Source organism: Megalops cyprinoides, chromosome 24 (genome assembly GCF_013368585.1).
Source record: "Megalops cyprinoides isolate fMegCyp1 chromosome 24, fMegCyp1.pri, whole genome shotgun sequence".
Taxonomy (NCBI): Eukaryota; Metazoa; Chordata; class Actinopteri; order Elopiformes; family Megalopidae; genus Megalops; species Megalops cyprinoides.
Genome location: NC_050606.1, coordinates 1,596,085 through 1,622,202, shown reverse-complemented (window position 1 = coordinate 1,622,202; position 26,118 = coordinate 1,596,085). Strand labels below are relative to the sequence as shown.

Below are 26,118 nucleotides of genomic sequence, written 5' to 3'. Positions count from 1 at the left end.
AGACAAAAAATACATAAGCGTGGGTTTCCAGCCGGAAAACTAAAATATGATGGACGCGACTAAACCAATCACAAACTAGAGAGATCATAGCGAGCCAATGGAAGCTCAGTATCTTTGTGTGTCAGAGAAAATGTGTCCTCAACAGATGTTTGAAAGATGAAACTCATCCGGCATCTTAATTAAAACACAAAATAAAAATGAACAGTCAAGGATCGAAAAGGATATACGCGAAGTTACCTGTATGGATTGTAGAAGACCACAACGATGTAGGTACAGTGCAACCAAGCGGTATGAAGCAGGACATTTAAGATAACAAACGTAGTTGCCTTGTTGGCTACACAGCTAGACGAACTAACGGGCTAACTTGCTTAATAAAATGTGTATCTATTTGCAAAAATGTGTGATATTCGAAGAAGACATTAGCTAAAATGGGAAAAGTTTATTTAAAATGTAACGAACAAGTATGTGTCGGGTAGCTTTCATCGATTATTGCGTATGTTCTTGGGGAAAAAAACACTAACTGCCCTCTGTGTTTAGTCAGCAATCTAAATTTAGCTGACGTTTTAGTCGACAAAAGATGGATAGCAGGCAATGTAAGCATTACAAATTATTTTCAAAATCTGAAATGGAAGGATCGTGCGATTTTCTTGCAATGCGAACCACGTGCTGGTATGTGTTAGACTGATCCCAAAAAATGCAAGCAAAACAGCTTAATAAACTTGTTTTCGGTTCGTTTCTTCTTCTAGGTCGTGCCCTACATATATCGTGCAATAGCTTCCAGACATCTTCCGATGAAGAATATAAAAATGGTCCACCTGGACTCGCACCCCGATCTCTTGATCGCTGTTAACATGCCAGCGGACACCGTGTTTGATAAAGAAGCATTGTTCAGGTGAAGTAAGATGAGCCCAAGTTCACATTTTTGTGGGATGTTTGAAACTCAAAAATGAACTTCGATTAAAGTATTCTAGCAAACATGTGTGGCGGCTCTTTTAAAGGGTTTTTGTATTTAGCTATGAAGAACGAGATAGTGCCTGACGTTGTTAAAGGAGAAGACTGGATCTGGAAAATATTTTTCACTTGTTATATGCCACAGGATATGAGCTGTACCCACTGAGACATGACAAAGCTGTGCCTTAGTAACGCAAGTGAAGAGGCTTGTTTTGCCTTTGAGTTTCAGTCACTGTCATATTTATTGAAATCATTTTAAAACGGTATTCTGTCGGGGTCGGGGGACAGCCTTGGTTTATAAAAGTTGTTTGTTTTGTGATTTTTGTTATTTTCGCAGTGAGCTCAGCATTGAAAATTGGATCATGCCCATGGTTTACGCTGGACACGTCTCCCACGTCATGTGGCTCCACCCCTACTGGGCTCAGCAAATCAGGGAGGGGGAGCACAGCATGTGTGTCGGGAGAGACGCCTCCACAACCACGATCAGGTAATTAGACCCTCGCGGGCAGCGTGATGCAGCAGCGACTCTGCCGTATTTCACCTGATCAGTGGGCTAACATAGCTCAACTAATCCGTTCTTAGGTCCCAGCATACTCCAAATCAGAAGATTCATTTTAACAAACACTGCTTTGCTGGATGGCTTTCTTTATCACAAGCTGTCCCAGGTTGGCAGGATGGATGTGTCTCAGTTTGCAGCCTTTTGGTAAATTTGGGTCTGTGTCTTTTAGCAGTTTAAGGCAGCCACTGTGCTTTAACATACCTAGAGCCAGAAACTGGTCATGAGCTCAGCAAAGGGCCACATATATACACGATATAGGATTTTGTGAAATAATTTTTAGAAGTGAGTTTGGGTTACTGTAGTTTGTGCAGTCTATTATTGAGAATAATATTAATTTGAGTGACTTATAGTTTACAAAAAATTATTAACAAGGCAAAATTTAAGTGGGACATTAAACCATTAAACATGTAATATTTCTTAATTCTGCACCTATAATGATTATACTTTTTTGTCCCAGTGGGACTTATTGCAGTGTTTTCCACCAACACTCTTCTCCGGCTTGTGTTCAGTTTAGACCAGTGGAAGTAATCTCTTCAGGTGTGTTTTGGTATTTCTCTGTGCCACGTAGCCAAAGTGAATTCTGTCTCTCTCTGTCTCTGTCTGTCTGTCTGTGTCTCTCTCTCTCTCTCTGTCTGTCTGTCTGTCTGTCTGTCTCTCTCTCTCTCTCTCTCTCTCTCTCTCTCTCTCTCTCTCTCTCTCTCTCTCTCTCTCTCTCCCTCTCCCTCTCTCTCTCTCTCTCTCTCTCTCTCTCTCTCTCCTGTGTGTCAGGGTTACGAGCACGGACGATTACTTCCTCAGCGACGGGCTGTATGTGCCCAGCGATCAGCTGGAGGAGCCCAAACCCCTGCGTCTGAGCGTCATCCGGGTGACCCCGGCGGAAGAAGAGTGCGGGAGGGGGGAGGAGACGCAGGAGCGGCCAACTAAACGCCCGCGAACGCAGACCGTGAAGGCAGAGGAAGACGGTGCTGCTGGGAGCAGCCAGGCCGCCTGCGATTGCAGACTCCAGCCACCAGGTGGCAGCAGAACCTCAGCTAGCAATGGCTTTGGAAGCGGAGAGAAGCTGCAGACGCAGGCAGACTCAACCACAAAAGCTGTGGCCGGCCTCAGCTCTGCGATCGAGCCGACCGACTCCTTCATCCTAGACATCGACCTGGACTTCTTTTCCTGCAAAAACCCGTTCAAGGAGATGTACTCTCAGGTAGTCAGGAGGAGGGGTTAGGGGGCTGGGCCTCTTGCTTCGTTGACAGCCGAGTTAGTTGGCTCGGCAGAAAAGCTCTGTAATGTATGGGAGGTGTGCTTCCTGGTTGACCAGCTGTGATTCTGCAATAAATTTTAAGTTTAAATTTAGTGTCATATATTTGAAGTCAAATGGCTGGCATAAGAAGATAAGTGTATTGATGTGAAAAGGCCATCCAGCCCAACGAGGCTGGAGCCCAACTAGCCCAAATGCCCACAGGCTAGAGCAGCGTTTCCCAACCCTGCTCCTGAAGGCACACCGTCCTGCATATCTTCTATCTATCCCTGCTCTACCTACCTGACTGAACTCATCAGTGAGACTTTTGATTAGCTGAGCACACCTGATTTAGTCAAGCAGGAAGGATACATAGAAGATATGCAGGACAGTGTGCCTCCAGGAGCAGGGTTGGGAAACACGGGGCTAGAGAGTATGTAGCACTCTGTGAAGCCTGGTCTGAATCACTCTAAATCTCTTCTTCCTCCACTTATTCCGCTAAGCCATTCCATGAACTTATAATTCTCAGAGTGAAGAAAAGAGGCTCTGTAGAAACCTCTACTCATTCTTCCATGCTTTTGTAACTCTCTGAGTGAAGAAGAGAATGCTTCCTAATGTCAGTGGAAAATTTACCTTTAGTTTCCACCCTTGTCCTCTTGCCCTGCTGACAGAACTGTGCTTGAAACAGCTTCTGCAGCCCTCTTTCCTGGTCCCCTTTAAACACTGAAATACCTCAGTGCAATCCCCACAGAGTCTCGTTTTCAGGGGCTGTGAGAGAGAAATGAATCACTAACCTGACTGAACAGACATTATCAATCAACCGCAGAGACAGGGCCTGAATGGACCTGAGGATATTGATTAGGGGTGACTCAGTGGTGTATCCCCGTGAGATTTCCTCACGTGTGTCTGCCGGTGGGCTGAAGTCTCACTGGCTTAGTGTTGAAAGGTGTGAGAGCCTTGATGTTTACCCTCAAAAGGCCACACAGTTGTTAGAGGTGAACAAAGATGGTGTACCCAGGCATTGACCCAAGATCACTTTAGTCTTTTTCTTCCCGTAATGGTATAGGTGAGAGTTAGAGCTAGCCGAGACCAGCTGTACTGAATGTTAGGGGCAGAAAGGTGCAGTCAGATGTGGTCTTCACCACAGTCATTTCACACACCTCCCTTCTCACTTTCTTCATCTTTTCTACACAGTTCTCTTTGGCTCTCTTTAGCCACACTCCCTCACAAAGGGCTACTTTTTTACTTTTTTTGTTGCTATTGAATGAGGAGTGTGTTGGAGAGAGAGGGGTGTGGGCAAAGGAATCCTCTTTCTCTGTGCAGAATGTGTGAGAAAGTCTGTCTCTTCTGTTTGCCTTTCAGGAGGAGTACGCTATTCTACAGGAGCTCTACAGCTTCCAGAAACCCAGCGAAAACGCAGATGAGGTATCGTGTGTCGTGTGTGTGTGTGTGTGTGTGTGTGTAGATATAGTCCAATGGCTGAGGTCAGTTGAGTAAATGGCATCTTAATGTATTGTTGGTGATTAGAAATGCAGTCACTCATGAGGAGTATGACCAGTGCTGTGACTGGCTGTTGCTGTTATAGTACTGATGACAAAAAACCTTTTTGTGTAAAGTAAACTTTCAGAAACCAGCTCTGAACACCAGCATAATTCTGTTTGATTGATTGAGTGTTGAATGAGAGAAGGTCTTTGGGATATGTTCATGTTTGTGTGTGTGTGTGTGTGTGTGTGTGTGTGTGTGTGTGTGTGTGTGTGTGTGTGTGTGTGTGCGCGTTTTTGATTGATGCAGTATTGTTAATGTCTGGTCTCCAGCAGCATGTTATGAGCGTGTGTGTGTGTGTTGTAAGCGGTTTGCGTGTTTCCTCAGGACGAGTTGTCAGACTGTGTGGAGAGACGCGTTCGCCAGCTGGAGGACCTGGAGGCGGCTTTTGCCGACCTGGTCGAAGACGACGGTGAAGAAACGGTCAATCGATGGTCAGCCAACCCAGGGTGAGAGAGAGGCCACAGCCAGACATGGCCCCACACAAAGCTCTGATGAAAACAGGCAGTGTGCAGCCGGCCCCGTGGGGTGCGTCACTCCACAGAAGGGACAGTCGCTGGGGACCCCTGGGCCCCTAGGCCTGCAGTCACACGTTGTCTCAGACAGCCAGTGCCGGCGTGGAGACACAGTGCTTATTACTGTCTCATACACGGTCCTGGAACAGCCCTGCTTTTCAAAAAGCTGCCCTCTGATGCAGTGTAAAGTTTCTGGCAGGGACTGGGTGTCAGGGACGGGACGAGCAGACTTTATTTATTTATTTGCTCCCTGCATTACGGTGAGGAGTGCAGGAGCCCAGGGGCTGGCTGAGGTGGAAATCTGTGCAGGGATGCTGAAGCACTCGGCCTTGTGTGACGGGCTGCCGACGTGCTGCCAAACGCTGACATCCACAGTGTGGAGGGCTACCGGTGACCTCATTGTTTTTTTCGTTTGGTCATTGTGAGCACTATTCCTGTACTAAATTGACAGAAGGTGATCAATTTTCAAGAAAGAACCTAAGTTGCCTTCATAAAATTCCTGTTTCATTTGATGTTATTATTTTTCTCTCCTAAAAGTGTGCATGAATGCAGATCTCCTCTCAGCAGCAAATTATTAATATTTTGTCTTGGCAACCACAAAATATTTGACTGTCAGATTATTGGAAATGTACTTCCATTGCCCAGATCTAGCTCCTGGGCTCCCAGTGTCCTCCACACAGAACTGAATATGTGTGAGTCACGCTTTGGTATGTGGAAGTGTGATCGCTATGCAGAGACTACAGTACTTTTTAATCAAAATTTAGACACAGATAATATGATGATGTGACTGTGGAAACATTATATGCCTTATATTTTAATTCAGATTGATTGATTCAATTTTGATATAAAAATATAATAGTCAGATGCAATTTAAACATGAATCCCTGTAATGACATTAAAACTGCAGTTTATTTTGGTAAAAAAAGATGTGATTTACTGGGGTACCTTTGACACTTGGCCTGGACACTTTCTCATGATTTTTGAGTGTATTTAGACCGCAGTCTTTAGATGACAGTCTTAGTGCTGAGCTGAAATTCCTGCTGTCACCAGCAAACCCCATGTAGAAAGAAAGGACACGTCAGTCTTTCCCTGCTCTGCTGTTGGGCCTTGGGGAGTGCGTTCTGTGCTCTCCGCACTGCTGTGGTCACAGAGGCTTATGGTTGTGTGTTTTTTAGGATGAAATCCCTGGCCGGACTGGTGCAAAGCCTGAGGAGTCGAACAGAGTCTCCTGACTACGGGATGGTAAACAAACTTCATCATCATCGTCGTCATCATCTACACTATTACATTTGTAGACAAAGATTTGCAATCTCATTCTAAAAATATGAATTCTACCTGGATAGCATAAAAGATTGTGCATGTGCATTCCCTGTCTCTGTGTTCTCTGACTCTGTGTTTGAGTCTCTGTGTTTGAGCCTCTGTGTTTGAGCCTCTGTGTTTGAGCCTCTGTGTTTGAGCCTCTGTGTTCTCTGACTCTGTGTTTGAGTCTCTGCAGTCGCTCGCTCTGTACTGCAGGTGTGTGGGTGTGTGTGTGTGTGTGTGTGAGTCTCTGTGTTTGAGTGTGTGCGTGCGTGCGTGTGTGTGTGTGAGAGCGTGCGTGCATGCGCGTGTGAGAGAGAGAGTCTGCGCTCTCTGTCTCTGCTTGAGTCTCTGCGCTCCCTCGCTCTGTACTGCAGGTGCATCAGGCCGGGCTGACGTGTGACTACTCGGAGCTGCCCCATCACGTGAGCAGCGAGGGGGAGATCCAGCGGCTGGTGAAGGCGGTGCATCTCATCCTGCAGGCTCTGCCCAAACCCACGCTGGTCACCATATCCAGGTACCCCACTGCAGCTCCTCCCAATCCAGCGCCTGTTCTGATCCTAACCCACTCAGTGATAGTAGCGCCTTCGCTCTTGTGTGATTGTGTATGTGTGTATGCGTGTGTACATACCTGTGTAGGTACATATGTGTGTGGGCATGCTTGCATCTTTGTGTGTGTGTGTGTGTGTGTGTGTGTGTGAGAGAGAGAGACTGTGTGTGTGTGTGTGTGTGTGTGTGCACGCGCGCGCGCATGTGCACATTATATGTGTGTGTATGCGCGTGTATGTGTTTGTACACACACGTATACGGCAGTTTGGAACTGCAGAGCTGTTTCCATGATGCTCCGCTGTGATGGAAGTGAGCCCACGCTCCCCTCCCGTATCTCTCCAATATTCCAGCGCTAATTGGACACAGAATGGACAGATTGACTGCACTTTATGCTAAGCACGTTGACTGAGCGCTAATTCTGCTGATATTTTTACACAGCTTGCTCAGTTCTCTCCATCACTCCTGTCCTTATATTAGCTAAACCCTTATTTCCCGTTTGACGTAAGGTGTTTTACCAGGTCTAGGAAAACATATATATATATATATATTTTTTTTTATATAATTTTCGAATCTGTTCCTTTAGTGATGACCCTGTTCTTAAATGCAAAACTCTGCTCGTGTGTCATGGGTCTGAAGCCAATGGGTTTTTGAACTTTTGTGTTGATTTGCTTTGGTAGATCCAGCTTGGATGAGTACTGTCCGGCCGAGCAAGTGGACTCGATCCAGCACCAGGTTCTGGTCATCCTGGAGACACTGTACGGCTCACTGGATGTCCACAGAGAGTACGCGGGGGCGGAGTCTTTGGTCACTTCCTCCTGAGAGGGGATGGGTGTCCTCCCACGGGAAAATGTAATGCTCTTTAAAACACACAAAAGACATTTTTAACTAAACTCTCTCGGTGAGAACCACTTTCAAATATATGTATATTTTGCATATATTTTAAAACACTGCAAAATGATGTATGATGTATACTATGTAAGATATGCCTGAAAGTGCAGACATGAACTCTTCAGTAATTGGTGCATCTTGACCTATATTGAAATATAAACCCTTTATATTTTGAAATTGGTATTTTACTGTATTATGATTGCTATGGAGATGACCCTGGCTGGTTTCTGTCTGCATTTGCCCGGAGCAGAGGCCTAAATGTAGCACAGAGGACACTTTCTTTCAAATGCATCTTCACTGGAGACTCAGTGGAACTCTGTCCGAAGCTGCGCATTCTAGAACCCACCCTGGGAACAGAGGCTATCGCCGCGGAACGGCAGAGTCCCGGAGCGGTGTGGGGTTCGAGACTATCGCCATGGTGATGACGGAGCCCAGAGTTCCTGTTGTCTCCCTGGCCTTGCTGCCGTTCCTGTCTGAAAGCGTTCTGCCTGGGGCTGCGTGCTGGTTTTCAAAGGGCTTCTTAAACAAGACAGTGGGCTCCCCGCCCCGAGGGAACGGGTTTTAATTAAACACACAAGCGCGGCTTCATCAGGCCCTTAATGAAATCATTTTGCAAAGCCTTACCCTGCTGTTCAGCTCTCAGCGGTGTGGAGAAAGCAAACTTCCCCTGAAAGGATACACATCCTGGCCCTCAGCTTCAGAGTCGTCCTTGACACGGGGAAAGAGTGAAACCTCTGCCTGTTGGGTTTTTTTTTTTTTGTGAATTGCATAAAAAGTTTGTTTACATGATTGATTTTACAAGATCCTCTCTGATATTTCTTCAGCAGGACATTGGCTGCTTGTAGTATCAGCTCCAGTGTATCTGCTGACAGTGAATGTGAACTGTGAATATTGAAACTGTGAGCTTTGATAATTCTCCTGTATGTGCGAGTGGATTTCACCTTGTCTGGAGTGCATATTAAACAAAAAGAACAGTTGCAGTGTGGCTGTTACTGATTGAAGTGTACCTGGTTCTTGGATGGCTTGTGATTGCATAGGGAAGCACATTCAGAAATGTGTGTGCAATCATTCAGTGCAGCATTCACAGTGTGTGTGGGCCTCCTGTTTATCTGGCAGGTGGCACAGTCAGATTCTGACGTTTCTGGCAGTGTTGCAGATGTATTTGTCACCGTTCCTGGAGCTGGCCCGGCTCTGTGCTCAGCGGTCACGCCTCAGATCCGATGCCAGCCCGCCAAGAGAGTAAACCGCTGCAGTCCTCAGGGGCAGCAGAGCTTTCACAGCGGAGGTGAGCTTTCACAGCGGAGGTGAACTTTTCACAGGAGTGGTGAGCTTTCACAGGGGTATAGAACTTTCACAGGGGAAGAGAGCTTTCACAGCGGAGGTGAGATTTCACCGGAGAGGTGAGCTGTCACAGCGGAGGAGAGCTTTCACAGCCATTTTTTTTGCACACTCTAGAGCCCTCTCTCCCCATGCAGGGTGGAAGCTCGGACAAGGCCAGGACGCACCAATACTTTACACATTGTGCTGCATCAGGTTGCTCAGCAACCAGACATCAGGGAGCCTAACTAGAACTGTGTGCGTGCGTGTGTGTGTGTGTGTGCGCGCGTGTGTGTGTGTGTGTGTGTGTGTGTGCGTGCGTGCATGTGTGTATGAGAGCATGTGCCTGCCTGTTCCAACTTTAAAAGCGTTCTTGTTCAGGGACTTTGGACACTTACGATTAGGATAGGATTTCTGAACAGTAATATGTCCTTTACCAGGAATATTAGTGTTGCCAAAAACGCACTTAGATCGTTGTTCCTTGTCATGACCTGTTACACGTTTGCTTAAGCTGTGTCAGGCTAACACCAGCGTTACAGGCGTGTTAGAGGTGTGTTAGACTTACGCTCATGTTGCGGAAGTGTTCTGAACATTTTATTTAATCCTGATTGTAATTCTGTGCATTTCGTTACCACAGAAATTTCTCATCAGTTTGGAGTCCGTTCTCCTTCCCTGTGGCGTTCTGGGTTTCCTTCTCTGCCCTCAGCATGCGCCAGGCTTTTACTGCATCATTAGTGAAGCTGAGCAGAAGGACTGAAGGATATCTGGCATTCCTCGGATGCTCTGTATCACTGAGTCCTGGACCACTAGCTCACCACTTCAGGGCCAGGGCTACACAGCGCTTCCAGGTTTGGAAAGTCAGCTATACAAATCACGTATTCCTGTGATAGTAGATGTTTGTGAAGATGAGGTACTGCATATGTATTGTGTTTCTGTCTCTCTGGTATGTGAAGGATGTGTAGAGAATGATAGGATTGGCTGAGGTCAGTAAAACAGATTTGACATTTACGTTTCGCAGATGAAATCAAAGGCAGGTCCTGGAGGACTGATTTCGGCAGGCGCGGCATTAAGGCCCTGTAACGTGCCTGCCTCCTGCTTTTTGATACTCTGATTTTCTGACCCTTGGAGATGACAGTGCCTCAGAATATTCATGGATCGTGGGTTTGCATACAAGATGTTGATTGTCAACAGGGACCCCAATTAGCCGTGCGTGTTACCTGAGGCTAATGCGCAGCTGAAAGGTGTCATGGCCACAGGCAGCAGTGACTGAAACTTCCCAAAGTGGGGAAAGTTAAAGAGGCCGCACAGGATGCCGGGCTGTGATCACAACTGAAGAACAAACAGCAGTTAAAACGCCAGCTCACAGAAAGTGTGTGTGTGTGTGTGCGTGTGTGTGTGTGTGTGCGTGTGCGTGTGTGTGTTTTGGGCGAATACCGGCATGGTTTCCATGATCTGTCTCATTTTCTCTCCATCTTTAGATCATCAGCAGAGAGCTCGTATCCAGAACTTTCCTTCTGGCAGTGTTCCGGAACACTTCAGCGCCTGTTGGGGATGAGTACCCCCCCCCCCCCCCACCACCACCCAAACCCCCCCCCGCCCTCTGGATGGAGCGTGAGTCGTGCTCTCAGCTTCATCCTGCTTGTTTGCCTCCTGCTTTCAGGTGCGTAAGCATCGCTTTCGAGAAACCGCACGAGGTCGCTTCTGCCATTACGCCTGTTTGATTCTGGGCGCCGGCCCATTAGACCCAAACTCAATAAACTCTCAGTAAAGAGAGGAATATGATGCAATGGTTTTCTTTTTTTTTTTTTATTAGACTCTGCAGTGGAAAGGATTATATCTCATCTGACGCATCACACCGCATTTTGAATATATCCACATCTTTTATGAGTAAACCGAGCCCCATTGATTAGGGTTATATCGTTAGGCAGGCCAGCCGTCAGGGAAGTCTGTGTGCAGCTCACCAGCCAGCTCACCAACCTCCGCGAGGTTCTCTGTGTGGCTGTAGAGGATGTGGCGAGAGACGTTTTGGAGGCGTTTTTTTGAATCACGGTCACGAGTTGCGGTCAATGCGGTTTCTTAACTCTGCAGGTGAGAGTAACAAAAGAAGAAGAACAGAAGAAGTTGCCCTGTAGACGACTGCTCAGTCCGACCTCGCCGGAAGCGTGTCCGGCAGCGAAGGCGTTGAACCACATCACTGTTTACTCTGAAAGGGGCATGTGCATTCATTGTCAGTCAGAGAGGGAAAGGTAGTCGTAGGCTTGACATGTTCACAGGTGTGGATTCTGAGAACCCTCTGATCTCATTGTTTAAAGCTGCATGGTATTCGAATCGTCTCCGTCTGCTGACAGCCAATCGGGTGACACACGGGTCAGAGGACTGTGACTGTGCTGTCTAAATCGCACCGAAGCCTTATTTAGCCGTTAGCAGTGGTGTTTTTGCAGGGGAGATCCGACACAGAGGAAAATAGAAACGGCAAGTGGCTGACAGTTTGTCGTGTTGAGTGGTAGTGTGGCATTGGATTTGTAACCAGAAGGGCTATAGGCTCAAAACCCCAGTTAGGTGGGGGCAGTTTGGTTATACACAGGACAAGCAGGCAGAAAGGAATCCAGACTGAGTGTCTTTCAGAAACATCCTGTTGTTCACATCAATGAAGGTAAAAAGATAAAGTCTGTAAATCACCTTTCATAGACATATGGGCCAGGCCAGATATTTCAAATAAGAGTAATAACACTTAACCTTAATAGGCTCTTTTATGAATGTGTCTTGTTTTGGGAGAACCTGTGCATGATAATTATGTCCTGCTGTTAAAGGCATGAATCAGAAAGCAGAAAAATTACACCCTTTGATTGAAATGATGAATAGATTTGCAGTATTTGGTCCAAAGACAATAATTAAATGAACAATTACTGCAGATTCATTTAGCTCTTCTAAAGATTAATATCTCTCTTAATTACCTTCAGAATCTCGAAGGTAAGATCTAGTGAAGTACTCATTTTCTCTCAAGTATTCTAAAATATTGTGTGGGTGTAAATAATTTGATCATTATGTTATAAAATATTGTAAACGCATTTCTTGCCCGATAATTATAGATGAAGAAAGCAGAAATTGACAGAATGTCAAGCAGAAATTTCCCGTCAAAGCAGTGTATTTTAGAAGAATAACTTTCTGCCGTAAGTTGATAGTCAAATGATATGTGATATAAATGTGTAATATATTAAGAGGACTTCTGCAATGCTGTCCCTGAACAGAGACTGTAATGAGAAAATTGGATCCCATTTCAGATCTTGTCTTTGCTCTTTTTCCCACTCAAGGTGAGCAGCATTGTGTCGGCTTGGCTTTGTACTACCAGAGTCATGCTTCTCATCATTTTAATTATATGAGTATGAATACCCTGTTCTGAATCTTCCTCAGCATGCAAGACATTGAGTGCAATTAGCAATGCGTGACAGTTCTTCTGAAAAATGATCCTTCAGCTTAATTGGTTATGTAGTCTCCTACAAAAGAAAGCACACACATATATGAATATGAATGAGTATATCAAAAGCTCACTCACCGTAGCTTAGAGGTTAGTGCAGCTTTCCACGTCACACCATCAGTGGGAAATTCAAGAAAATTTCAAATGCAAAGACCATAAAGACTTATCAATTCAAAAGTCAGGATGGATGCAGTGCAGAGGAACTGGAGATGGATTTGAAGAAAACTGACCTTCTCAGAAGGCTGGGGGTGAACGCTGCTGTCCTTCACAAGCTCAATGGACCCAGATGTGTAATGCATCAGTATTTAATGAACATCTTCTGCATATTCCTGTATCTGTGGCTGAAAGGACAGAAAATATCTCACTCTTCTTTGAAATGCACAGTGAGGTCATGGTGTCCATTGCAGCGTTTTGCCTCTTTGCTGTAAATTGCTCTGATTAACCTTTGGCCCCCCTGTGCTTTGAATGTTACTGTTGTTTGAACATTCCTGGGCAGAGCGCGTGTCATGGGCTTGCTTTGCACATCCGTGAGTGTCTCTCATCCCTCTTGAATCCAAATCTGAGCTCCTGCAGCTTTCCGTCTCTGCTGAGCTGCAGCCTGCATATGCATCTGTTCCCTCCACCTCAACACCAGCTCACTGAACACCTGATCACTGAACACCCGATCACTGAACACCTTCCCACTGAACACCTGCATATGCATCTGTTCCCCCCACCTCAACACCAGCTCACTGAACACCTGACCACTGAACACCTTCCCACTGAACACCCGATCACTGAACACCTTCCCACTGAACACCTGCGTGTGCATCTGTCCCTCCCACCTCAACACCTTCCCACTGAACACCTACCCACTGAACACCTGCGTGTGCATCTGTCCCTCCCACCTCAACACCTTCCCACTGAACACCTGATCACTGAACACCTGTGTATGCATCTGTCCCTCCCACCTCAACACCTTCCCACTGAACACCTTCCCACTGAACACCTTCCCACTGAACACCTTCTACTGAACACCTTCCCACTGAACACCTTCTCACTGAACACCTCCCCACTGAACACCTGATCACTGAACACCTGTGCATTGAATGATGGATCATGCTAATCCACCTGTTCATCTCCACATTCATCACTCATATGGTAAAACAGCAGCATTAGCTAGAGTATAAAAACCACAGACGTATATACACCTCTCAATATATTTTGCATGTATTATATGTTTTATATATATGTATATATATTTGGATGTATGTTCCATGTGTTGCTCTGTGTTGCTTTTTTAAATTAATTTTGTGAATTTGCAGATGTAAATGTCTTTATTCAAGGCACAGCTGATATATGTGCATAGTATTGATTTATATGGATAGATATTTACTGGACCAGTGTGTTGTTAGTGCTTTTCTCAGGAAACAGTGGCCCATCCCAGGAGCTGAGCCTACAGCCTTTTAGGATTAAAAGACCAGCGCGGTAATTCACTCCTTATGAGTAGATACGCTTGACTCTGTCATTTGTGGTATTACTGCAGGCACTTAACCAGAATATGCACTTAGCAGGAGTAAGTAAATTGATTGGGATCACACTGTCACCACCACCACCAGTACTGTAAAATGCTCTGTGAGTTTTCAGTCAGCTGTATTCCCAAATCAGTCTGAATTTTGGACCTTTCTTGTAATTCTGTATGTGAGGTTTGTTCTTTGTATGTGCACTGCATTTCTAGCTGTAGAGGGAGGAACACGCACACACACACACACACACACACACACACACACACACACACACACACACACACTCTCTCTGTGTGGCATAATATTCCATGCATCTGTGGGAGCTTTGAATAAATGAATGAGAATCAGTCACTGGGGTGGAACTGCATGGCCACCAGGCCCACTTTGATGGGTAAAGGACATATGAGTCTTTCACTTCACTTTACGCAAACAAACATGATTAGCATAATCAAGACAGAACATCTTCAGAATGTATTTGTGACTCATTCTGAATGGAGCAATCAGTCTTTGCCAGAGCGTTCAGGGCAGGAATATAAAAGGGGAAAACGTAACACTGGGGAAAACATGTTAATAAAAATGACTGGAATACATTAGTTGACTTTACATGAGAATTGAATTGAATGATGCACTGCATTTACAACTCAGTTTGACGTAAATTCAGTTCATAAATGACCCCAAATAACAGTGCTGCAGGTACTCGTAATCTAAAATATTCTGAAAGGATGAAACGGCGTCAATTCGCAGACCTGGAAGCCAGTTTAATGCAAATTAATGAGAAAAGCACTGTTTTTAACCACTTTTTTTCATTTTTTCTTCTTTTAGTTATGACATGCCACAACAAAAAAAAAATAATAATTACAATAATATTAAGATGCAGGAATATTTTGATGTCATTGCAATTCCCGGGATGCAAGTACTGGTATCAGCAGGGACACAGAATACTTTTTTATTGTTAATACAGAACTGAATCAGAAGGTTGTGTGTTCAGATCCCTGCGGGGAGCACTTCTCTGGCACCCACGATCCGCGACCTCATCGTAAAAGGTCAGCTGTGCAAATGGCCTTAGCGAAAATGCATGCCGTTGATATTGTGTGCCACAGCAGGGATTTGAACCCGCAACTTTCCGGCTGTTGGCATCTCCAGTGTGTTGGAGGCACTTCTCATGCTGTGTCAGAGACCATGGGGTAAAACGGACGATGAGGAGAGACCGACTTCGCTCTTTCAGTCCAGCTCTTCGTCTCCACTCCAGACGGCGTCACACGGCACCGTTCGCCATGCTGACATCAGAGTGTTATTGTTTGCCAGGGTGCTTGACGATTAGATTAGCACTCTGCTGCTTAGCACACGTCCTTAAACGTGACAGCGTGTGCAGCTTGATATGTAAATCTTATTCTGCAGTGCCTCCGAAAAGCGTCCGTTTTAATTTGTTCCTAATCAGCAGGTGGCGTGGGAGCCCTTGAGCTTTGCGTTCATGGCTGCGCGAGGCTCACTTGCCGTGTTCGGTTTAACGGCTTTTCGTCCTTGTGTGAGTCTTCATTCAGATTAATGTGGGAGGTGAGGTGCAGTGCTGGCATTGAGCGGCCAGAGAGCTACTCTGCAAGCCAAGAGCCGACGGTGACGATAGTACACGTTTAAAAAGCGCAAGCTGCAGACACGCATTTATAGTCCTCTAAGTAATCCTCTAGAACTGTGTGAAGGTCTGTCTGCGGTTTGGGTTGTTTACAGTGAATAGAACCAGATGCTCGGCCCCCTGGGCTTCCAAATTACCCAAGATCTAATCTGTACTCATTAAGCACACCGTTTTAAACTGGATAGAGATATGCATCGCATAGTGAGAGTGTTTGCAGCGTGAATGAATTTGTTCAACTCTCTTAATTTCTTTGAGGAGCCACAGCAGTGAGCGGCGGTTTAATAATGAAATCCGCTCTGAAGTCATGAATCTCCTTCCAGTGTTACTGTCTCCTTCCCCCAAAGCAGTGATCAGGTTCAAGGCATATTCAACCATATGAAAATAACTGCAAACTGGGCAAACCTCTGGCTAAACAGCACAACCCTAGGATCCAAACCTACAGTACAGAAACCTTTGAATGAGGGGGGGGTGTCTGATTATGTGGAGAAGTGATAAGAATGCCATGCTGAATTCTCCTCAGGTCTCCGAAAGCTAAATACCGGAGAATTTAATCAAATGCAGGTTTTCTGTGATCCCTGCTTGCCCTCTGAGGAACGATTCCCCACTAGGCGTGGAACAGAATGAAATCAGTCAGCAATAGAGGCAAACAGAGGCGTGATTCAGCGCAATTAGCCACATGGGCAGATACCCAGAAACCAGGATGCCCAATAATGAGGACAGCACTTCAGACACACCAGGTAATGCGCATCGTTTATTTAAAATATATTACACTTAAACACTGTCTGCCAAGTAAAGGCTTTTTTTTTTTACTTCACAGTCCAGTCATATGCGATACATGGAACATTTCTGGATCAGAACATTCTAAACTGTGAAAGTTCCACAGCAGAACTGTGTAACTGAAGAACCACACACACCACAAAGGAGAGCAGAAACGAACAGAGCAGTCAACGACGGGCATGGATAGCAAATTACACAGCTGTTGCGCCGCACAAATTCAGGTCATTACCACGGCTCACTTTGTCACATAAATACTGCTAATACATATTCATTACCCAAACGAAGGCAGAGCACCACAGGACACAGTAAATTTGCTCACTTAAGCAATTTTGCCAGACTTTTGTTGCCTGAGTCCACAGTGGGCTTTTGCTTATAGAATGAGGACGTGCATCGCCTCCTTAGTTTTAAAGTACAGAGTGGAAAAACACAGGCGTATCATTGGGATTCATCTGTTGCCTAATCCAGACTGCTGGGCCATAACGTCCTCCTGCACAAAGACAAATGCCTGAACCTAGATCAGCTCCATCTGCTTTAACACCAGAGATTTCTTTCTGTGTTTTTCTTTTTTTTTAGTATTCAAAGTACACAGTTTTATTTGAATGTGGTCACATTTTTTGTGCAGTTGTGTTGAATATTTCTCCGGACAGCAGTTTTCACTCTTACCCCTTCAAACAATGCTGGCTGTGCTGTGCACACCGGGATATGAAACTGCTTATTCCCTCATTTGTACACACCCCCAATGCATTTACCACTCTACTTCCTGACATTCAGTGGTGCATCAACATGTCCTTCTCTGGCGAGGGGTACGAGCCCACCTCCTCAGCAAACCCCAAAATGTCCAATTGGACTAGATCCCCTCTGAGCTGCTGTAGAGTCTGGATTTTTTTTGGGGGGCGGGTGAGAGAGGCGTGTCACATTCTCACCCCTTGTGGTGAACGATCAGCAAAGCGGGCATCATATTTGCTGGCTGGTTGAAAGCGCCCCCCCCCCCCCCCCTCCCCCCTCAGTACTTGCTGGGCAGCTCGCAGGAGCAGACACAGGGGCTGGGCAGGCCCAGACAGCAGCAGAAGATCTCCTTGAAGGTCTTGCGCATCTCCTGGCTGCGGAAGGCATAGATGAGCGGGTCGATGACCGAGTTGCACATGATGAGGATGAGGTACATGTTGAAGTGCGACATGAAGCAGACGCAGTAGGGGTTGCGGGGGCAGGAGATCATGAGGATGAGGTGGAGGAAGAAGGGCGCCCAGCAGACCACGAAGACGCCCAGCAGGATGGTGAGGGTGACGGCGCCCTTCATGTTGGCGGCCTGCCAGACGGGGGCGCCGCCGGGCAGGGCGGCGATGCGCTTCATGTGCAGGCGGGCCAGCAGGAACATGTGCACGTACAGAGAGGCCATGAGCACCAGCATGGCGAAGAAGGTGGTGATGAGGCAGATGAGCACGGTGGTGCTCTCCGAGTGCACGATGAAGAGCACGCCCGACACCGTGCACGACGCCCAGATGCAGCCTATCACGCCCGCCGCCCGCCGCACCGTCATGATGTTGTGGTAGCGCAGGGCGTAGAAGATGGTGACGTAGCGGTCCACGGCGATGGCCAGCAGGCTGCAGATAGAGGCCAGCAGCGAGCTGCAGATCATGGAGTCGAAGACGTTGTCCATGCTCTTGATCAGGCCGCCGCGGATGGCCAGGTGGCCGCCGGTGATCAGCGCCATGACGACGGTTTCCGTGGCGTTGGAGACGCTCACTAGCATGTCGGCGGCCGCCAGGCTGCAGATGAAGAAGTACATGGGCGAGTGCAGGTTCTTGTTCTTGACGATGGCGGCGATGACCAGGATGTTCTCCAGCAGGCTGACGATGCCCAGGGTGAGGAAGACCTCGGTGGAGACCAGCAGCTGCTCGTAGCAACCTGAGGAAGAGTCCTTCCCCCCCGCGGGGGTCTTCCCCACCCCGGAGCTGCAGTTCCTGAGGTGGATCAGCCCATGGTGGTGTGTGCTGTTCATTTCCGGCTCGCGCTGCGGACTCCCTGCTCTCTGCAGCTGTCGTCTAATTGGCCGCTGAGCTTCTCGGACTCCTCACACTCGCTCCTATGCTGCAGAATTTGACTAGCGTTAAGCGTCGGCGAGCTCAGCCGACGGGAGCTGTCTCATCTCCTCCTGAGTGCTTCCCGCTCTGGTCCCCAATTCAGCACCTCCCTCTACTCTATTCTCATCAGTAACACCAGCCACACAGAGAGGGAGAGAGAGAGAAAGAGAGGGGGAGAGAGTGACCGGGCGGGAGAGAAAAAGTGGGAGAGAGAAAGAAAGTAGAGAGACTGAGAGAGGGAAGAGACAGGAGAGAGTGAGGGGAGAATGAGAGACAGAGAGAGAAAGCGCGTAGGGGTTGGAGTGGAGCAGACGGAAAGAAGGGAGAAGGAGAGACAGAAATAGGGAGAAATGAGACAGGAGAGAATGAGAGGGAAGGTTGAATGAGAGGAGAGGGAAGGGAGGAAGAAAGAGAGGAGCAGTCAGAATGTTAGACGGACAGAGGGAACGCACAGGAGGGAGAGAGAGAGATGAAAGTGAGGACTTACAGCGCAGCCTTGGAGAGAGGATGGAGAGACCGTGGCGCTCTGAGGACAGACCATCACAGCCGTAACACTTACTCATCATCGGCTCCGCCCTCTCCTGGCTGACCACGTCCACTGCTTTCACTCTCAGCCAATGAGGAGACGCAGCAGTGTGTTGGGGAAAGGCTGTGGAGCTGTAAGTATGAATGGGATGTAAATATGAATGGGAAATGCAATAATTCTGACATTAATGTGTCTTAATATGCACTAATATTATCTGTCAGGATTGTGTGCCTACATCTATCCATGTCTGCAAGCAACAATCACTCCTTGCATACTGGCAACACTACTCTCTTCTGCAACTTCAGAACAATGTTATAAAAAACTATAAAAGGACATTTTCGTGTCTGTTGAATGCCCCCCCCCCCCCCCCCCCTTTAAACTATATCTTTTGGGTGGAAAAAATCCCGCATTGTGTTTGGACCACTCTGGTATGTAGATAACATAGCTAATTTGCTGTTATTATTGCTAAATCAGCTTGCTGTGCCTGGTTAGTATCTGTGTTTGGCTTGCCTATAATTATTACGGAAAGTCTGAGTATGTGTGTGTAGCTGGGGAGACATACTGAAGGTCCATTATCAAACCTCTGAGACATGCAGAATCTTGTTAATTACACTGTTCCAAAATTGAAATTCATAACTGCTTTAATTTGGCAGCAATTTAGGAAACTAGACAATCTCATTTTGGCAAAGCTCCATAAGCTAATTTTTGCAAACATTGTTGCTGCCCAGATCTCTGAAATCTGAAATCATCCATATAGTTCTCACAATTTAGCAACAAATTATGCCAAATTTTTCATAGCCTCAATGTCCCTGAGTGAATTGTCCTCTTCTGCACCGTCCGTGCTGGCCTGAGGGCTTAATGTCAGTCTCATCTGGGCAAAGCTAACAGTCGTGTTTATGCCCCCAAGCTTTGCTTCCTGGTTTACCACATGTGCAGGGTCCTGTTCCTGATCCTCTGATGAGATCGACCGCTTGACCAGGTAATGTCTACACATCTTGCCGTTTGATCGATGAGCTGTTACGAGCAAAACCTTTTCAGTTAGAATTGGCCAATTCATCCATTCTGTGCACCGTGAGCCTGTGTTTCATCTGCCAATATCAAGGTGTGCAAACCTGACCTCGTCTCTGGTGCGCCTTGCTTTATTCTTTCCTGGCTGCTGTGGGAGCATTTTCGCGTGACGGACGTGACTAAGGTAAGTTCACCCCGATGTTTCCGCTCGCTTTCGCTGCATACGTGTGCTGTTCTGCGCTGAGCTCACTGCGTTTGTGCACAATGTATCCTCTCTCCGGTGCTGCCGTTTATTGCCCTGTGAGCTGAAACGGCGTGTGACTACATCAGGGGTGTAGGTGGGCGTGTACACTGGTATGTGCTGCGCGGTAAAAATGGAAAAGATGTCAGGCTCGGTTGCCTAGCACCCTCGTTTCCCTTCGCTGGTGAGCAGCTGTGGGGGCCTATTCCAGGGTCTGGGTGACCTCCATGTTCGACCGTGTTTCCAGGACAACCTCCACCAGGGCTCCTCCCTGACCACAAACAAGCAGGAGTCCAGCATTCAGATGGACCGTTCGCGATCACGGTCACAGCCACCTTAATCTCCCAGGCCAACATGCTCGCGTTCTGATGGACTGTTCGTGGTCACTGACCAACAGACGTTTTATTGCCAGGTATTTAATTACAATATGTAATGACTAACAGTGTAAGGACATTAGAAATAGCTCAGTGGTGAACCAGCTTCCAGTTCATAGCATTTAGTGAGCAGTGAATGCGTGAGAGTGGGGCAGGACCCAGCCGCATTGCTCCGGTCTGCATGCATTAAAAAGCACATTAAAAAGCGTTAAAAAAACAGGCAGTAATGAGCACCTGTGTTAAACAACCCATGCTTGAAAAACAGCATGCATTAAAACACATCACGAAGCACATGAGTAGGCTATGAATCCTTCATGTTTTGGTTTTTTATGGTTTATGTTTTTAATCAAAGTCAGTGTCCCTCACGGTGCTGCCAATGTGATGTGCATTAGCATGAGGAAAATTGCAGTTATGTATGTATACTAAGTAATGAATCGGCTGACGGATGGCAGTCAGCCAGTATCAGTCAAAATAAATCTGTCGTGTGCGTGTGTGTGCGTGTGTGTGTGTGTGTGTGCGTGTGTGTGTGTGTGTCACACCTAAGTGATTCATCAGTGGGCAATGTGCTAGAACCAGAACATCAGATGCGAGAGGGCTCTGAATGCAAATATTAATAAACAGCATTGATTGATAGTCCCTTGGGTCTGCCAGCACAGAAGAATGAAGATTCCCACAGACGCAATCAGTTAGCACAAACACACGGAGATGAGGGATTTCGGCATCAACCTGAAGTGACTCAGTGTTACGCTTCCATTCATAAAATTAATTACTTTTTATTAATTTTACTTTGTTTCTGGAGGAGAGAGATGTCATCTAATTGAGCTGCGAATCTGAAGACATTATCAATGAGCCATGCACACTCAAAAACAGATCTGAACCATTGGGAGAGCTAATACTACAGACTTCCTGATTTATTCAATATTGACCTGATTTTACCCTGGACACTGTTGTACATTTCTGGCTATACAATTTCTGCTGTTTAATTGGCATCTTCCTCTTTCATTTTGACTGAGTTATTGTTCACATGCTGGAAAGGCCAGCAATGTTTTACCACAGGAAGCCAAGAGAATGTGCATGCATGTACCTTAGTGTTGGTTTGTTTACTCTTCGTTAAAAATTCAGTCTGACGCCCTGAATTAAAATTCTGACACTATTTAAAGTTCTCACACTCACCTGCCTCTCAGTCACGTGCGGAATGTAAGGTCGTTCTGTAGATTTTTGTACCAAGCGTAATTTTTTTTCTCCCAGCGCAATGCAGGTTTTGGAAATCACCTGCAAACAGCACAGGCTCAGGGGTAAATGACAGTTGTATTCAGGCGGTTGGAGCCCCACGTGCAGCGAGCGCGTGGGGAGATACAGCTGCCGGGTGAGACAGGCAGCAGGCACAGGCCGAGCGATGCAGAAGGCCTGGAAGCTGCGTGGAATTGTGGGATGCGCCCCCCTCTGCTCTCCTGCTGCCAGATGGATCACTCCCGTATCACTGTGATGATGCTGGCCGACCTGCAGCACAGTGAGGAGGTGTCGTTATAAAAACAACTAATTTATTTAAAACATGCACACACACACACGCACACGCACACGCACACACACACACACACACACACACACACACACACACACACATACACACACACAGTTCACAGAATGGTGTGACTCCAGCTCAGACACACCTGTGTTTCCCGAGCCTCTGATCATGCAGGTGATTGAATGCAAAGCATTTAATGCAAAACATCATTATTTTTGGGGACGGGTGAAGGCTCTCCTTCATGCCCTCCAGAAAGGGCCGAGGCTTTCCCTGCAGGGCTCCTCTGTGGCTGGGATGCTTTTTTCTCAGTGCAACTCAGGTGCACTCTTCCACATGCCAGACCTTTGAGGAACACAGCATGTGATAACCTGACAGGCATGCTGCTCTGGTGCGGCTGGCGAGCACGCTCAGAACCCTGCAGCCTGTGGACTCTGTGTTCTCCACACTCACACTGCAGCCTGTGGACCCCGCGTTCTCCACACTCACCCTGCAGCCTGTGGACCCCTCATTCTCCACACTCACACTGGCAGTGATCCCAGAGGCGGAGACAACAGGCTGCAGATCGGATCAGCAAACCCAGTTCATAACAAATGCAACGTACCTGACAGATAGGATAAAAGATAAAAAGATTAAAAAAGCAGAAGATAAATAAGGTGCCATTGATTTCTCAGCCATGAAATCTGTCCTTTTTTTCCGTTCTGTTGCTCACGGTGGAGCAGATGGAGGCTCCAGGTACCCTGCTGTCAGTGTAACGAGTCATTTCGACTTTGAGCGTGATGTACAAGCACCCATTCACCCGACATGACATGTCATGTCATGACATGAATGACATTCTTTCCTGTCATTTCCAAACCATCTCTTCGTTCTCTCTGAATGTTCTCCTGTTCCTTTGTGCACACGGATGCAGTTGGGGCTGGCCTCGTCTCCAAGGAAGCTCAAAGCGAAGCTCTTCAACGTACAAAGAAACTCAGTTCACCTCCAGCTTGTCTCATTCGCTGCGTTTACGACCCAGTTTGATGCCAAAATCCCAATGTTATTTCTGAGGAGTGAGTGCCATCACCTCACCACGATCATAATCACTGAAACGTGTGCAGTTAACGCTGTGCAACGGCATGCTGGGTAATTGCATGTTCCTTTATACTGTGTGATGTGGACCTGTTTTCCTCATACTGTTGCTACTCCACTTGCATGCAAAATTCAGGTCAGGTGCATCACAGTCCAGAACATGTGCAGCTATCACGAGTTCACTGTCTATCCGATCCATATCTGTATCTGTTTCTGATGACTACGAAGACAGCTGGACGGAAGCTGGACAGAAAGCAAGCGAGGTATCTTTCGTCACTGCGAAAAGGCACAGCAGTTTTGTGGGCCGATTCTCGCTGCTTACAGAGCCAGCCTTGTCAGCATCACCCAAGCTTGCTGTTTGTTTGTTAAAGGTGCTCAGCATTGCGCACGTTGTCTGTTTCTTAAAGTGTTTGCCAGTCCTCTGCCTCCTCACTCCTTACCAGGGGTTGCGAGGCCTGCCAGAGTTTCCATCCTTCTGACCACAAACCCAGCGCTCTCCTTTCAGCTGCTGCAACTGCAGGACCTGCTTCAGGTGATTACTTAACACCCCTGCGGAGGTCCAGAACGGTGTAGGGTCCTCTCACAGTCTAGGGGCTCTGTGTTAACAGTTCTCTCCTGGCCGAGCAGCTCTGGGTTTATGGTCCTCTGCGTTTACGGTCCTCTCATGGTCAAGCTTAATCAGAAAATATTTTGCCCTAAGAGGAAAATAAATCCTACATTTTTTGTTGCAGTTATATGCTGGATTTCCATGTCTGCTTTTTGCTTTTGGGAAATTTTGAATGTGGAGAGTCTGTAGGATATAATGATACAACACATGACTTTTTTCTCTCAGTTATATCCTGGAGGACCAAATAATAAAATGGGCAGTGATGTAGCTGTACCATAAGAGAGGTATAGTCCAAAATATGTGAACATTCTTTTCTACAGTTATGTAGCTGCCTTCTCATAATCTGTATCAGGGTTCCCCGATGGGTGCACTTGACTGTAATTCTCAACAACTGTGTGAAAAGGCTTCTGTGGAGGCCTATACATCCATGGCCTGTGGGACGTAGGCTTCAATGAGTGTTACAGTTGTCACTCCTCCCAGATTTTAAGTATTTTCAGTCAGTGCAGATCTATGGAGTTTTGAAGTATATAGTAGTCTCCAGCATCTGCAGTGAGGCATAGTGGTTAAGCAGCAGGACTAGTAACCAAAAGGTTGCTGGTTCAATTCCCTGCGTGGGCACTGCTGCTGTACCCATGGGCAAGGTACTTAACCCACAATTGCCTCAGTAAAATATCCAGCTGTATCAATGGATAACATTGTAAAAACCTGTAATTGATGTAAGTCGCTCTGGGTAAGAGCGCTTGCTAAATGCCAATAATGTAATGTAATGTAATCTGATTGGTGCACCAGAATGCAGTTTGGAGTACAGCCTTGTGCATATAATGTCCAGCTATATGTTTTCCCTGGAGTTTGCTTTCAGGTATACATTTACTTTTCAGTGAGAAACTTTCAGGTTCAATTAATTTCAGGTTCCAGCTGATAGTTCATAATGTTGCAGGCAAGCAAGAAAAAATAAGGCAATACTGGGTTACTTATGGAGTACGAAAGCTGACATTTAAAAATAAATAGCTATTCTCTCCCTGATCTCTCCACTGTACACATTGCATGAGTTATGATGGCTTGTCCCACTTAGCAACAGTAACTAAGGGCTGGACTTAGCGAAGAGTCTATTCTCTCTTCACTTATATGACAGGCAGCAAAGATCCTGCAGCATCAGTGTTGCTGTTTTGGAAGTGGGAGACATGTAGCTATGAGCTGGATGGAAAAACTTCTGTGGACTTCTGGTTCTTAACAGGTGGAAAGGTTTTCACAGTTTTGTTCAGAGACGCAGGTGAATCTGCCGAAAGGTATGCGTTTGGCATACCACATGCACCTTTCACAAGTGCACCAGGAACAAGGTATGAAAATGGAAACCAGATGAACTGGTTTTCATAGAAAGAGGAGGAAGGGCACATTTACATGTAGCTGGCTCTGCGGAATACTCAGGCTACAGGGACGGGTTTAGGTGACTGTCGCTAATATGTGCTAAAGTATACGGTATATACAATCTATACAGTACCAGTGAAAAAGTTTGCACACACCTACTCATGGAAGGGTTTTTCTTTATTTTTACCATTTTTCACATTTTAGAGTAATAGTAAAGACATCTATTCTGGTGTTAAACAAATCAGATCTTATATTTTAGATTCTTCAAAGCAGCCAAAAACATTTTTTAAAATTAACATTTTTTTGTAAATAAATCTATACATAGGCATCAACTTCACTGTTTATATTTGTCTAAAGAACCAATTTCAAACATAGCTCTTTAGATCAAAATGTCTTTGAATGCATGTTTCCTATTACCTTAATCAGGTGTGTCCAAACCTTTGACTGGTACACACACTCTGTACTAGTCCTTGCCCCGACCTACGATAACCTGTGTTCTTGTGCATAATTTACTGTCAGTCAAATTTGGCTGGAATTTGCCACGTGAAAGTTCAAGTGAGGTGGAGAAAGAGCGCAAAATCTGTTGTGAGTTTGCTTCTCAAGGGATGTTCATTTATTTAGTAAATGTCACACTGGAAAATGTTTTTAGATGAAACGTAAGCCCTTGTTTTTGTACATTTCATGCTGTTTTGTTAAACGCACTCCGTATTTGTACATCGGAAGTCGCCCTGGGTGAGAGCGTCTGCTAAATGCCAACTGTAATGTCCTGTAATGAAGTGTGGCCAGGCAAAGGGCAAGTGACATCGTCAGTCAAAATAGTTATTTTACTCGTCTCCAACCTCACAGTCACCACGGCTTGAATTCATCTGTGGACTGTGTTGTGCACAGAAATAAGGCCTTTAAGAATGAACCACGGAGTTAATTTAAGCATGTCACTGCACACCTACTGTGGGCAGTATTACCCAGAAATAACCTGTGCAATTGGTTTTCTCTTTTGTCTTCACTGTTTTGGGTGTGGGATTTGGAGATAGTTACATTGAGATAATAATGAACAGGTACAACAACTGCTGTCGAAAGAATAAAAGTCT

At 46.3% G+C, this 26,118-nt stretch overlaps 2 protein-coding genes across 4 annotated transcripts; one reads left to right on the top strand and one right to left on the bottom strand.

Annotated features, from left to right (window-relative positions):
* The first annotated feature begins 142 nt into the window (after window positions 1-142).
* c24h5orf22 (chromosome 24 C5orf22 homolog) lies at window positions 143-8,218 on the top strand. 3 transcript variants are annotated; one of them, XM_036518926.1, is made up of 9 exons: window positions 143-266; window positions 747-892; window positions 1,289-1,438; window positions 2,279-2,708; window positions 4,104-4,166; window positions 4,611-4,732; window positions 5,974-6,040; window positions 6,475-6,614; window positions 7,324-8,218. In XM_036518926.1, exons 1-9 carry the CDS (start codon window positions 198-200, stop codon window positions 7,463-7,465), a joined length of 1,329 nt encoding a protein of 442 aa, XP_036374819.1. In that variant the 5' UTR covers window positions 143-197; the 3' UTR covers window positions 7,466-8,218. The 3 variants fall into 3 exon arrangements, with proteins under 3 accessions (XP_036374819.1, XP_036374822.1, XP_036374821.1); XM_036518928.1 differs by having other exon boundaries at window positions 200-270; XM_036518929.1 differs by lacking the exon at window positions 747-892 and having other exon boundaries at window positions 199-266.
* Window positions 8,219-17,241: 9,023 nt separating this feature from the next.
* LOC118771070 (melanocortin receptor 4-like) lies at window positions 17,242-21,684 on the bottom strand. Its single transcript, XM_036518943.1, has 3 exons — window positions 21,642-21,684; window positions 18,879-18,976; window positions 17,242-18,326 (listed from the first exon to the last, which is right to left on the bottom strand). Exon 3 carries the CDS (start codon window positions 18,235-18,237, stop codon window positions 17,242-17,244), a length of 996 nt encoding a protein of 331 aa, XP_036374836.1. The 5' UTR covers window positions 18,238-18,326; window positions 18,879-18,976; window positions 21,642-21,684.
* Between the last annotated feature and the right edge of the window lie 4,434 nt (window positions 21,685-26,118).

Bases quoted from the DNA above. Each gene is read 5' to 3' on its own strand.
- LOC118771070 (XM_036518943.1), bottom strand. From the start codon at position 18,237: ATGAACAGCACACACCACCATGGGCTGATCCACCTCAGGAACTGCAGC.
- c24h5orf22 (XM_036518926.1), top strand. From the start codon at position 198: ATGAACAGTCAAGGATCGAAAAGGATATACGCGAAGTTACCTGTATGG. The intron at 267-746 runs GTAGGTACAGTG...TTCTTCTTCTAG, and splicing joins TTGTAGAAGACCACAACGAT to GTCGTGCCCTACATATATCG. The intron at 2,709-4,103 runs GTAGTCAGGAGG...TTTGCCTTTCAG, and splicing joins TCAAGGAGATGTACTCTCAG to GAGGAGTACGCTATTCTACA.